The 14911-nt window shown below is 36.6% G+C and overlaps 1 protein-coding gene across 1 annotated transcript; it reads left to right on the top strand.

Moving 5' to 3' along the window:
- The first annotated feature begins 3246 nt into the window (after window positions 1-3246).
- On the top strand, window positions 3247-13905 carry LOC109053432 (metaxin-1-like). The gene is made up of 8 exons (XM_042773065.1): window positions 3247-3391; window positions 7865-7934; window positions 9030-9109; window positions 10606-10698; window positions 10774-10956; window positions 11788-11864; window positions 11981-12138; window positions 12246-13905. The coding sequence occupies exons 1-8, from the start codon at window positions 3311-3313 to the stop codon at window positions 12464-12466; spliced, it is 963 nt and encodes a 320-aa protein (XP_042628999.1). The 5' UTR covers window positions 3247-3310; the 3' UTR covers window positions 12467-13905.
- The last annotated feature ends 1006 nt before the right edge of the window (window positions 13906-14911 follow it).

Below are 14911 nucleotides of genomic sequence, written 5' to 3'. Positions count from 1 at the left end.
GATTTAATGCAAGGTATTTACATTTGAATGATAAATGGTACTTTTCTGTAAGTGCAACCATTCAGTAACATAATATATCAAAGTACTGTGGTATTTTTATCTGAAACCATCACTGTTCCTGGGATATATTCCGAAGGAGTTCTAGATGACCATTAGTCACTGACCTGATCATTTAAATGATTCACTTTCATCTATAGTGTACTGTATGTCTGGTGGGGGATGTAATATATCCTAGAATACTGTAAATATTCCATGAGTGCTTTACATATTCAAGCATGAATAACAAGAGACCCTCACCAGTTGCTCCACCTCTTGCTTGAGTGTTGTATACTCAGCTGATTGCTGATCAGCCAGTGAGTCATTATAAACACGGTTAGTGATTCTGAGATCCATGAGAACTGAAGTCAAAGAGTGTGGAGTCGAGGCATCTGTGCTTTCAGTTGGGGAATCCACCGCAGACGTACTGACAGAGTTTACACCTAAATCAGATTTTGATATAATGATCATGAAAAGTTTTTGTGACATATTTAAAATGTGAGTTTTAAGGTTTTTATTTCTTCAAAATAGGAAAATGTTTTCACCCTCAGGATAAAAGAAGATACTCTGAGGAATATGTTTTTGTCCATACAGTGAAAGTCACTGGTGTCCAAAACAACAAACACAATGACTTTTTTGTTTGAACAAAAAAACCCTGAGAAAATTTTCCAGAATATTTTCTTTTTGTGCTTCACAGTTTGGGGTGAGTAAATGATGACAGAATTTTCATTTTTGGGTCAAATATCCTTTAAAACTGATTTAATGAAAAAAAAAATTGTCAGTTTTTCATATTTCACATCATTTTTTTCATATTTTAATTTTTCATAAATCACTTTTTTAAAACATAGTTGCTACTCACCCATGAAAAGTACAATCCAACCAACAACTAAGACGGTGGAGGCTCTTGGTATAATCTTCATCATCTCTGAAGACGAGTAATCCTTCAGTGTGTGATCTCTGCCAGCACGATGAGTCAAAAACAACTAATGTTCTGGACTCTGGAGAAAGTGGCTCTTTATCAGAGTGAACAGTCTTTTTATTGTTTGAGCACCTGAGCAGGTACTGCACACAGGTGGGTGGAGCTCCTGCACCTCATTGTCTCTGAGGAGTGAAAAAAGATGATGCCTTTTCTAAAACCTCGAAAAAAGAAAAAACACAAATCAGATCTCAGTCATTTCTCTTTGACAGCTATTACATTGAAATGAGACTTTTGCTCATCTATCCTGCTTTTCAGATACCAAAACCCCAGTGAACCCACATCAGTAAAGTTTGCAACTTTAATCATTTCTCTAAATATGATTAGTGTCTGCATAGTATATAACTCTGATTTGCTTTTGAATAGTGAGATGAAACTGTGGGAGTATCACAAGGGCCCAAGCTACCATTTATTTTAATAATAGCAAATCATGTTCACTCATTGTTTTTTCTTTCTTTATTTACTTATTGTGGAAATGGGGTAGGTTATTATATATTTATGGTCATAACTTCTCACCATAAATAGCACATCTCACCTCTGCTGAAATGAATCTATGTGATGACATCATCTGTGACATCAGCAGTGACATTATACAGCAGAAGTGTGTGTACTGTATGTGTGTTTTTTTCTGGCTGCAGCAGTGTGCAACTCTCTCCTCAAGACATTTTAACAGCCATAACCACATCTGTCTGCCTTTTTTAAGTATCCCATCAGATAAATAAAACAATAAGTGTCTTTTATTGTGCCAGTTTGCATTAGAGTTAAAATAATGTTTTTGTCAGTTTGTGTTTGTTTCAGATGGTTCAACAAAATCATCTGCATTCATATAAATATTTAAAATCCGTTTATGTTTTTTCCTCCAGGTCAGAGACACTTGGTAAGAACTCTTCCTTTCAGATCAGTGATGTTTTATTCACTTGAGGTTTGAGTGTTTGTCTGTGTCTGAAATTTGAGTTGTTATACGGGTCATTTGGTTCTTCCACAGGGCTTCAGTGAAGTGTTTTATGCCACCCTGATGTTTGCTTGTGGGAGGAAGGACGTCATCTTACCACTCACAGTCTGAAATGTTTTGTGACACCCTGAATTTATAGTTGCTTTAATTATTTTACATTAAATAATAATTATTAGTATAATTTTCCAGTCCTTTAAATATTATTGCATGTTCCTTTAAAACCATGCTCATAAGTGACATACATGTGCATGGTTCCTTTTGCCCTTTAGTCTGTTCTTGGAACAGTTTCAGGGAATTCCGGAATGTCCCAATGATGCCTAAAGCCCTTTTCCAGACATTTTCTCAATATGTTGAATTTTTCTTGTCTTTACCCTCGATGGAACTTAATTATCTAAATGGGAACACACAGTTACATTAAGTGGTCACATATGTTTTCCCAGACCACAGACTGAGTAAAAGTGCTCTAAAGAAAGAGAAGAGGATCACTGAAACTAACTCAGAGTTCACACAAGCAGACGGGATGGGTGCTCATGTCCTGAACAGGAATGTACTGGAGTCAATCAGTCCCATGAGTTTCTGGAGATGATGTCATCATGTGTGCATGCAGTTTTGGCTCATGATTTCTTGGCAGCTGTTTGGCATGGAGACTTGCAACACATGCGGCTGATTGTCCAATTGGCAAAATATTGTCCAAATATGACATCTCTGCTCTCCCCTACTTCAAACACTGATAATACACAACACAAAGGCACACAAGTTCAGTTAAAGTACCTTACAAATAATGCCATGGTAACCAAACTTCCTGACAAAACACAATAGACATATTGTTACTACAAAAGTATCAAAAAAGTCAAAACAGATATTAAAAGACAGCAATATTCCTACACAGTTAGCAGTGTATATATAGTATGTTTACAAAAGTGAATTATATATATAAAAAAGATCTTTCAGTTACCATAAACAACACAAACACTATCAAAACTTTTTATTTCAAAGATTTTTTTGTCTGTTTAATGCTCACCAAAGCTGCATTTGTTTGATCAAAAATACAGTGAAAACACAGTATTATTATTGTAATTTAAAATAACTTTTATTTTATTGTTTTAATATGTAATTTATTGTTGTGACAGCAATGTTGAATTTTCAGCAGCCATTAGCTACTCCAGTCTCTCAATGTACATCTTAAAGCAACTTAATAATACACATACATTTGAAAGGTATTGTGAGCACACTAAAGCGTCAAAACTGTTATTTAAAACAGTTATTTTAGCTTTGAATGAAAGACTTGTTGGGACTTTTATTTGTCGAAGCATCGGCTCCGGGTCACAGGTGTTTGGCTTCTAAAGATGGCGACACCCAGTGAGCTGTTCTGCTGGAAGGCTGGTTTGGGTTTACCGTCAGTAAACACGGACTGTCTCATCGTGCTGGTGAGTTTTCGTCGCTGGCGCGTGTAATCTGGATGTTGATACGGGCTGGGTTCTGCTTAAGTTTCCGTGTTTGTGCAGAGAATCGCTTCGGTATCGATCACTTGGTACAGTGATATCACATACAGTAACTTAGTCATACCATTGCTATTAACCTGGCATATTTATAATAAAAATAGTATTTATTTATTTATGCCAGGATTTTTATTACATTTATACCTAATTTGTTTTCTTTGCGTGGTAGTTTATATAAATATTTGTATTATTATTATTATTATTATTATTATTATTATTATTATTATTATTACTATTATTATTATAAACCATAATAGTAATAAACAACAGTTGTAACCACTATTCATATTAAATTGTATTTGAAGTACCTTATATTCACACACACACACACACACACACACACACACACACACACACACACACACACACACACACACACACACACACAAAATCCACTCTAATCCATTTATCCATTCTGCAAACCACAGGGTCACAGGGAGAGTTATTTGATATTATCTTATCTATTTTCCAGAATAAAAATCTGATTATAATTATTAATCTAATATTTTTAGTTAAGTAACAGCCTTCCAAATTAAGTTAACTCGTTGCTTTTTTTTCTTGTCAAATGTGTTTTGCAGGACCATGATCTTACTAAATACCAGGCAGATCATGCTGCCCTTTGAAATGGGAAAATCTCCACTGTTTACTTCTCATGGTTTAAGATCTTGTGTTTTAACATCTCCGTTAATTCCACAGCCAAGGTGCTTATCTACAGATAGTTTTGTTGCATGAATCATCATGTGGGATACATTTCCTCCATTGCTCTTATTTTTCCACTTTAGTTTGGTCACACCAGGACGGCACCTGTCTGTGCTACTGTAAACCACAAACCCAGCGCTGTTGTCTGGAGTTAACGTCAGTCTCATCTCCCTTCGGCAGCTTTGGAGACTGCATTCAGATCCATTTTATTCCCAATCAACAACTGTTGTATGTGGGTACAGGACCAGGTTACTGTTGCTGAAATAGCATGTTAAAGTGATTAGATTGATCAGTGCTGTGTGTTTTGGATGCTTCAAAGAGTGTGGTGGGATTTTTGTGTTTTGGGAGTTTTTTGGGTTTGTGTGTGGTTGTTATGGTGTGTGTGCGTTTAATTTTGTCTGTATGTAATCTGGGGACTATGATTGCTCTCTGTGTCTAATTTACTAATGTGAAGTACAATTAGAATCTTTCAGATTATCTCCCTGCACCAGAAAGGGTAGAGTTGCATTAAATTATTACTGCATGTGAAGGTCTGAGGATGCCTGGAGATTTGCCTGGTAGCTGCCAACTTGAAGTTAGTCCTGTCACTATCATAATATTATTGACAGTGATTAATTGTTGTTTATGATTAATTATATGAATGTATTTATTTTATGAATGTATTTATTTTTTTCATTAGAGAAGATTAAGATGTTTGTCACATTTACTTACATTTCAACTGCTTTGGAGTGCTCCTATAAGAGAAATACATTTAAACAACATAATTTAAAAAACTATTTCATTGCATTTCTTGTATTCATTTAAAAAGAAAGAAAGAAAAAATATATATATATATATATATATATATATAGCGATAATGAATGAGCGATAATGAATTAATTTAACATTATTTAATCATATAATATAATATAATATAATATAATATAATATAATATAATATAATATAATATAATACAATATAATACAATATAATTGTTTTAATTATTACATGAATACTTTTATTTAAGAGATCTCTTGTGATGATAGATGCTTGCTTTATTCTACAAGTTTCTATCTTGATTTTAAAAGTATGCCTATTTGATTTATATGATGTCAGTTCTTTTTATATGCAGTGCTTGATGTTTTACAGTGGTCTTGGAATTTATACTAACACTTAATATGGATCCAGTGTAATCTTGTCAAAAATACTATCCCTTTCTTTTCATGGTAAATTAATTTGCTTGGTGCACCATTTACATTTTAAAATGAATTTTAAAAAAGTGCTCTGATTAGGAAAAAGTATGATGTGTTACTGTTCAGCAAAAATATTTTCTCTAGCGTTTGTTTATTAATGAATTAACCTCTGGTGTGTTCGCTTTGTTTTGGTTATGTTAGAACACTGTTCCTTAACGACAGAGCAGTGATTGGTCATGCAGCAGGGTGGGGGCGGGGCTTAAAACCAGGATAGTCCAATCATCATCTTTGCCACTTTATTTAAAGATTTTAGTGGCTCAAACTAATTATTACCATCTGCACTTTCAAGAGAAGCTGTTCTGTCATCTGTGGCCTAATTTCAGTGTGTTTATGTGTACAGCAGGAGTCTGATGAACTGCTTTTACTGTGGGCTAAGTGGATTTCGGCCAGCTGTAGTTTTCCTCCTCGTATTTTCTTTAGATGGTACCAGTTGTTCACATAGGAATGATTTATTTCCAAACTTGATCCTCTCTACTTTACAAGACACAATTTAGTATTCTGTAGGATTCAATATAGTAATAAAGCTGAGGTTATGATGTCAGCCTTTGATTAAGTTCACGGCGCTTTTCCAGCTCACTGCTCGAGTGCAACCAGGAAAAGGAGAAAATTTCAGAACTCAATACTCAGCTTTTTCCACAAATATGCTTTCCTCTCCCCCCTTTTACAGTCACAGTGAGTGCTGGTAGCCTAATGTTAAAGAAATCACCCAAAAATTATTTTTTCACTGAAACACAAATGATCTGAAGCATCTTTATGCAGCTCTTTTCCATTAAAGGGCAGTTCATAGTGACTACAGCTTCAAAACGAACATTAAATAAGTCCATACTATTCATATCTCCTGAAGCCTTACAAAATCTCTGAGGGACAGACTGACGTATTTTGTGGCATAATTATGTTCATCCATTTTCTATACACACGTAATCTATGTAGGGTCACGTAAGAGTTCTAAAATAAAAATAAAGTTATTCCCTGAAGTTATTTGTTATACTATTTCCTATTTATTTTATTTGTATTAACTGCTTCATTTATTGTATTTTATAATGTTTGGAGCTTCACAGTGAAGGTCAGTTGCTCAAGAACTGCTTGAAGATTCTTGAAAATTACATGAGGTTAAAGGGATACTCCACCCCAAAATGAAAATTTTGTCATTAATCACTTACCCCCATGTCGTTCCAAACCCGTAAAAGATTCGTTCGTCTTCGGAACACAATTTAAGATATTGTGGATGAAAACCGGGAGGCCTGTGACTGTCCCATAGACTGCCAAATAAATAACAGTGTCAAGGTCCAGAAAAGGTATGAAAGTTGTCATCAGAATACTTCATCTGCCATCAGACGTGCAATCTGGGTTATATGAAGCAACGGGAACACTTTTTGTAAGCGTAGAAAACAAAAATAACGACTTTATTCAACAATTCCTTTGTCAACAGTCTCCTCTGTGTCTCTCCATAGCATCGTATGCTCTTTTGTATCATCCGCACCACAAGGATGCGCTGTTTTCTTTCAAATCAAAGCTAAATACATGTAGAAACAGTGCATCCTTATTTACTTGGCAGTCTATGGGACAGTCACAGGCCTCCCGGTTTTCATCAAAAATATCTTAAATTGTGTTCTGAAGAAGAACGAAGCTTTTACGAATTTGGAACGACATGGGGGTAAGTGATTAATGACAAAATTTTCATTTTGGGGTGGAGTATCCCTTTAAGTAATTACAGTAATGACAGATTGTGGTTTTTTTTTTTTTTTTTTTTTGGTGAACTATTCCTTTAAGAATCAAGGCTGATTTTTCCTGAGTCATTCTTGGCTTCAGTCTGAATTGTAAAGAAACGCTCCAGGGACTTTAACCCCAGTGATCAGCAGTATAAGATGTTTTTAATGGAAAGAATCTGCTAAACGATGTGCTGAAGGTCTGACGTCTGAGCCAGGTGTGAAGTGCTCAATCTGTCAGCTCTCAGCTGCGTGTGCTGGAATGTGAAATTATGTCCCTCTTATCGGATGGCGTCGTAAAATGAGGCATCTCGTCTTAAACCCCTAACCCTGTCCAAGAGCTGAATGGAGCTGTTTTGTTGAAGTTAGCTAATTGTTGTTTATTTAGGTTGTGTTCTTGCTTTTGTTGCAATACACTCTTATCTTCATCTGTTATATATGAGGCAGTGTTGTTGCTTCTTGTAATTTAGTGGAGCTTGCCAAGGAAAACAACACAGCTCATACTTAGGTTGATTTGTAAATTTGTACATAAATGATAACTCAGGTGATCACTTAAAATTGCTTTTCTAGCTCGTAAGATTTATAATGTTGGCCTAGCAGATTGCAAACGGTAAATAAAATCCTGTAAAGTTGCATTGGAGGAGGGAGCTGTATCTAGAGACCAGAATGCCACATATTGGAACTTGGAAGCTTAAATCTTGTTAACAGAACTGGGATTAGTGTACCTAATGATAATAATAATGTCTTGTATATCATTTTCCAGGCATACGCTCGCTTTGCTGGAGCTCCGCTCAAAATTCACAAGATTTCTAACCCCTGGAGAAGCCCCACAGGTAAGCAGGCAGAGTTTTAACAATCTGTTTCTTGGCAAACACTCAACATTCATTAAGACGAAAGTTTAGCATGTTTTAACTGACACACACAGGCCTCTTCCTCTTTTCTGCTGAGCTGCTGATAACTTGCATCTGTATGTTTTCTCTTTCCACATTCTTGTCTGTCTCCATTATTATGTTACTTGGCTCCTGAATTCTTCCAAAGATTCTTCTTCAATATTATTCCATATTGAAGAGCAATGTTCCTTCAACAGTTGTATACTGGGTAGACCCTTTAACTTTGCAAGAACAACATGTGTACTGCAATCACTTTGACATTCTTTACAAAGAAATTAAATAGAAATAAAGATCATCTAAAGCATAACCGGTAATTAGCCTGTTTATCACATTTTAGTGGACATCCTCTTTGGATGTGTAGAACCTTAACAAATAAATAAATTAATTAATTCCTTTGTTATTAAGGAGATAATTATATATATATATATATATATATATATATATATATATATATATATATATATATATATATATATAAAGAATACTTATTCAGCAATCGTGCATTAAATTGACCAAAAGTGACAGTAAAGACTTAAATTTACACTGTATGTTTATCAAAGAATCCTGACGAAAATGTATCACAATTTATATATATATACATACATCTTTAATATATAATTTATTAATCAGCACAACTGTTTTCAACATTGGTAATAAGAAATGTTTCTGAAATATCATGTGACACTGAACACTGAAGTAATGGCTTTTAAAATATAAAACAGAAATAGAAAACAGTTATTTCCATTTTTAATAATATTTAATAATATTTTACTGTTTTTATTGTATTTTTGATCAAGTAAATGCAGCCTTGGTGAGCATAAGAGACTTCTTTCAAAAACAATTTTAAGAAAATCTTACAGACCCCAAACTTTTTGACCAGTAGTGTATGTTGGTTGTTATGTAATATTGTTATGTTTTCTATAGGTCATGCATTAGTACTATTGATATCCAGAGTGATAGTCAAAAGCTTCATTGATCATCTTTATAGGCCTATAGAAAAGAAATGTTTTTTTACTGATGCTCATGTCTTCGCTGAAGGTTCACTTCCTGCTCTCAGGACCAAAGATGAAGGCAGCTGCTCCCAACCCAGTCAGATCATCATTCAGTTGAGGAAACAGGTGATTATCTCTTGCCCGCAAAACCTCGCTGCTATCATGGTCACGGATTTCTTTTCATCATGCATTATACAAGTGTCCCTGTATATTTCACTCATCATGGGCTCATTTTATACCAAACAAAGCTTAATTTTGTAGTTTCGGGTTCACCCGAGTACCACAGCCTTTCCAGTGAAGCCTGCTGTCATTATAAAAGCTCCTCTAATTTTCTCATTAATCATGTTTGATTGCACAATGAAGGTATCCATTAAATTTGAATGGAATGAGACACAATAAACATCTGTTTTCAGGAAAGGTTTTAATTAGGTGCATAATCAAAACCCTTCCTCGAAACACATCTATAGTATCTGGTTCTACCAGTAGTAGTGCTGTTCTACCCAGAGCCGTTCAAAGAGTCAGGAGCTTTATTCACAAAACACTACACAACTTTTTGGATGCTAGAGTGCTGCAACCCAAGTCCCAACTTCTGGTTCCATAGTCCCAGGGTCAGTGGGTTTTTTGGTTAAATGCCTGAAATAACGTCAGTTGTTAACACAAGCTCAAGATATTTTCACATTTTATTGTACGACGTAAAAAAAAATATGTAATACTACAGTGTGATGTTTTTAAGCTTTTACGTGACTTGGCTGTTGCTGAAAAGTGGCTAAATGAGAATACAGAGGTTGTCAGAAAAAGAAAAACTTGCAAACTATTCTAATTCAGACTCTCCAACTTGAAGATTAAAAGATTTAGCGTAGTTTGTTTATAGCCAAACTTTACCTTTTTGCTTCTGTTTTATGCATTCAGGCTTCAAAATTCATAAAACTTTTATTAGCGAAGATTTTCTTGATGAACTACATTTTTGGGAACCATAAACTTTTGTTGGTCACAGAGATTATTTACTGCAATTATCAAAAAGTCGATGAAAAAAAAATCTTATTGGTGCAGCCAGATCTTCAGACTGATGGTAGAAGGTCTGGACTCCATTGTAATTTTCATTGGTAAAGGACCACTCAAAAGGCCATCTGAGAAATGTAAAACAACCAATCACAGTTTGTTTTGTTCAGTGTCATGTTTAGAGCTGTGAAAATGTAGTCTAGTCAGTGTCCCTACAATAACAGATTGGCGGGCAATCTTTTTGTTTCCATTAAGTGCCTTCCATGAGGGGGTTTAACATCACAATGCCTTTGGTTCCAGGTGGAATGCAAAAGAATGCGACACATCTCACAGAAATCTTGTAGAATTCAACCAATCAGATGACAACTTCGAAACTACCAAAATTTGTGTGTCTTGTGCATCAAATGCCAGTGGTCCATGGAGTCTTTGGTAATGCTAACTTCTGAGTTGGCCTAAAAAATTACGTCATCCCAGCAGCACCATATAAATAAGCCATTCATCAGGCGTAAACACTGGCTCTGCTTGAACTCTCTGACATGACATGATTTTGGGGACGTTGTCCTGTACCTGTTTTTCCTGAACAATAGCAGACATAATAGTAATACTGGAAATTTGTGTTTCAGAAATACAACGCAGACTATGATCTCTCTGCCAAGGAGGGTGCAGACACTCTGGCCTTCATCTCATTACTGGAGGAGCGACTGTTACCTGCACTGGTGAGCTTCAAAGCCTGAACCTTTAAAAGAAACGCTTTGGTGGGTACTTGCTCAAACTCTCATGTCTCCCGGCAGATCTACGCTTTATGGATCGATCCTAAGAACTACGTGGAGGTGACGCGCCGCTGGCATGGAGAGAATATGTCCTTCCCACTCAACTTCTTCCTGCCGGGCCGCATGCAAAACAGGCAGCTGGAGCGACTCCGTCTGATCCAGGGAAACAGTTCACTGGAGGCGGGAGAAGAGGCAGAGAAGGAGGTTGGTAGAGTTCTGGATATTGTGCTTGATTGTGTTTGTTTTGTGTTTTGTTGAGTGGTCTTTGTTGTGACAATAACACCTCCTTGAGACACCAGGGCAGCTGTTAGACTCTAGCCAGAGGCAACAGTGTTTTGGTCCCTGAATAAACACTGATAGAGCAGCAGATGTGTGGAATCTGGGCTCAAATAGAGCAGAAGTTCCGTTCTGGCAGAGAATTCTATGTAAGATAGTTGCTAGTCTGAAGTTGGGAAACAACTCTGCTTATTTATGAGACTGTGAATCACAGTGCACATGCTGGGGTTATGCTCTCTGTGGCTGAATGTTATTTTTGTAATGATTTTGCTCGTGATAAAAAACAATGTTTACTTGAAGAATGCTGGTAACCAAACAGTTTTGTTTCCCATTGACTTCCATTGTATGGACATAAATACTATGGAAGTCAATGGGAACCAAACTGTTTGGTTACCAGCATTCTTCAAAATATCTTCTTTTGTTTTCTGCAGAAGAAAGTACAGTAAGTCATACAGGTTTGGAAAGACATGAGGGGAAAAAAATTATGTCTTTACTAGCACATTCACACCAAGAAAGAACCCTATATTAGCGTCCACACACCAGTGCATTCTGTTTATTATATGTCTGCACTCAAGCTCTTTAAAGGTGTATTCTGATTGGCTGTCGATGTTTTTATTGTTAAAAAAAAAAAAATTCTGATAGTGATTCCCACAATAACATAAATAGAGAAAAAGAGGACATAAGAACCTGTAATCTAGTTGTTTCTTCTACATCCTCTCAGTCTATATTCTCTTTAACTCTCTCCACCTTTCCCTCCAGCTTTACCATGATGCTCTGGAGTGCCTGAATCTTCTTTCTCAGCGTCTGGGATCGAACAAATTTTTCTTTGGAGATTCGTAAGTGTTTTACACATCAAGGTTGATCTTTGAGCTTTACTATCAGTTGATTTATGGGTCAGGTTTAGTACATACAATTTATATACATCTGATGTTTTTGTGTGTGTGTGTTAAAGGCCCTCTTCTCTAGATGCGTATGTGTTTGGTCATCTAGCTCCGCTTATTAAGATCCAGCTGCCTAACTGCCGACTGCAGCAGAACTTGAAGAATCTGGACAACTTGAACACATTTTGCTGCAACATCTTGAGCTTGTACTTCCCCAGCGAGATTAAAGGTGACCAACAACCGCAATAAAGTGTTTGCAAAGAACAAAACATCCATTGTTCTGTCTGTAGAATAAGAGTCATTGAGTCCTGATGTTCGTGTCTGTTCTGTTTGCAGAGGGCGTCAATCGTCCGATGTCCAGCACACAGCAGGGGAGCGACTTTGACAACGAGCCATACAAGAGACGCAAGCAGCTGCTGTCAGTGCTGGTCGCCGTGGCAGCGATGTTGAGCTATGCTCTCCTCACCGGCATAGTAGCTATTGAGCATGTGCAGGAGGAGGAGCATGTAGGCCCCGCCTCACTCAGAGGCCCCTCCCATGAGGAGGAAGAGGAGTAGTGAATGAGGATGATTGATAGTAGGACTTTTTAGTTGCACTGGGACGGTCACGTCTGCATGGTGGAGGAACACACAGGAATGGATTTATGTATTATTTATTCCTTGACTTGAGCTTTAATTGCACTATAATCTTTGGTTTTATATCTTTGTTAGACGACTTTATTTTTTCCATAGAGCTGCACTTGTTGCTTTAATCTCTTGACTGGGTATATTCACCTGTGTTTTCTTTTTTTTACCGAAAAAATAAAAAGCAGATCTCTTTATAGCTACTTATGTTAAGCTACGTTTAGGTGAGAAAGCACCTAAACGTGGACCAACTGCTTTATTACAGAGGGTTTTAAACCCTTTTGATAGCTTTGTTAATGAGATTGAGAGATTTACATCTCTTATGTGCTATGGCCTTGTTTGTTTTGAAACTCAGTGTTTTTCTTGTTTTAATGCACATTTTATTTGCTACCTGCATAAAACATCTTTTCTGCTCTGCTGTCAGTATTGGTCTGCTCTGAAATTAACTTATGTTAATGTAATCCTGTTGAGGGAAATAGGAAAATACCAATATTTAATCAAGTTAGACATAAGGCATAAATCACCAAAAACAAATCATTTATTCTCCATGAATTTATTCTCCATTCCAAACCTGTGCAACTTGGTTTCCTATGTGAAACAAGAAGGGATATGTTTTGCAAAATGTCAACATTGATTTCCTCACAATTAAAGTGCCGATTTTGTGCTCCAAAAGGGGAAAGAGTAGTTTAAACAACTTGTCTGCTGTTTCATATATTATTCACTAAATTATATAGAATTATTCACTGTTAAATCATATTCAAATATGCATACTTGATCGCATGACGTGAGAACAAAAAGCATTTGGAATCAATCATTCGTGTGTTGCACATTTGAATATTGTGCCAGAATGATCCAAAACAGTATTATGGCACATTGTATAGAAAACATTGACTTAAACATGACCGAAAATGTCTTTTTGTGACAATATACAAGGGTGAGGTAAAAATTACATTTTTGGATAAACAAACACTTTGAAAGTGACATTTTCAACTTACTGCAAAGGATAAAGAGAAAAACTTTTCTTACGTTATTGAGGATTAGAAATTGCACTTGCATATTTTTTTAGGAGATGGTAACAGATTATTAAAGCCAAAAGTTACTGTCCAAATGAATCTTGCTGACAAACCACAGAACTGGCTAAGACGTTTCAGTTCCTGTAACTTTCCATGAGGGTTTCTGTAAGGCAATTAAACTACACAAGTGACTTTTTCTCTTGAGTTAAACTCAGTGAAAGAGAAACAATGGGTTGATGAAGATGATTGTTTTTTGAGGGTTGTTTCTTAATGTTTGTAATTTGCCTAAGTATCTTTGTTTCACACCATTTTGCATTTCTATTTTCATAATTTAAGGGGCAAATAAACAGTCCTGAATAATCCCGATGCAGTGGGTTTCTTTTTTTCTAAAGATGCAATGCTGCATAGACACAAAGGGAGTTGCTGATTTTATCTGTTGCATTGTTGTAACAAGTGACCCTGAGGACTGTGTGTGAAGTGGAGGTTGTAAGAGAGAAATATATTTTCTTTAAGCTACAGTTTACCTGCCGGCAGTGTTTCCGAGCATCAGAGGTGACTGAGCAAGGGCTCTGTGAATGAGTGCCCTGGGGAGACACAGCTGTGTGTTACAGCACCAGACTGGAATCTCTGTCTGGCTCCTGTTCATTCCTGGGTTTGTTTACTGTATTTGTGTGTGGAAACCTAGTGAACCCCCTCCCCAGCACTAGATCCAGAGCAATCAGGAGCTCCCCGAAGCCACACAACATTGTTTAATGACCTCAGAAGAATCATCTGGGAAAGAATTCCTGTTCGAGAAGGAAAAATGCATTCAGGTTGTGCTCATTTTCCACACAGGGATTGAGACGGGGAGGCGGTGGGTGGGGTTATGCTCTGAACTGTGTGTCATGGACCAAACTGGTTCTGGTTTTGTTCAGGGTGTAAAACTTTGATTCATGACTCCATTGTGAAATTTTTTACCCCGAGCTCATATTTTCCCTTCTGGGAAGAGGGCAGTTTAACAAGCTCCTTATTTAAAGTGGTTACGGGTGGTGCGTAGAACAAAAAGCTGATTTTATTTTTTCTGCTTGCAGGGTCCAGTTAAGCTCAAGTACAGAACTGTTCCCCCGACACCTGCTGTTAAAAGCTGTTTCTAGGGAAACTCAGAGGTAATGAAAAATAAACATCACTCCAGGACAGACTGGCGGGACTGGACGCTGAAGCTGAACAGCCCTCACTTTGCTTTAAAATGTCAGCCGCATTTTCTTTCTTTATGCCAGCAGATTGTGTTTGCAAGCAGACTGGCACAAAATCAAGAGGTGATCCTGGAATTAGCGGAATAGATGTCAAAGCCAGTGTCTGCATTTGTTCTTTTGACACTAACAACAGT

The sequence above is a fragment of the Cyprinus carpio genome, chromosome A16 (assembly GCF_018340385.1).
Source record: "Cyprinus carpio isolate SPL01 chromosome A16, ASM1834038v1, whole genome shotgun sequence".
Lineage (NCBI taxonomy): Eukaryota > Metazoa > Chordata > Actinopteri > Cypriniformes > Cyprinidae > Cyprinus > Cyprinus carpio.
The sequence above is the reverse complement of the archived record's forward strand: the minus strand, read 5'-3'. Positions and strand labels throughout refer to the sequence as shown.

Bases quoted from the DNA above. Each gene is read 5' to 3' on its own strand.
- LOC109053432 (XM_042773065.1), top strand. From the start codon at position 3,311: ATGGCGACACCCAGTGAGCTGTTCTGCTGGAAGGCTGGTTTGGGTTTA. The intron at 9,110-10,605 runs GTGATTATCTCT...TTTGTGTTTCAG, and splicing joins TCATTCAGTTGAGGAAACAG to AAATACAACGCAGACTATGA. The intron at 11,865-11,980 runs GTAAGTGTTTTA...TGTGTGTTAAAG, and splicing joins AAATTTTTCTTTGGAGATTC to GCCCTCTTCTCTAGATGCGT.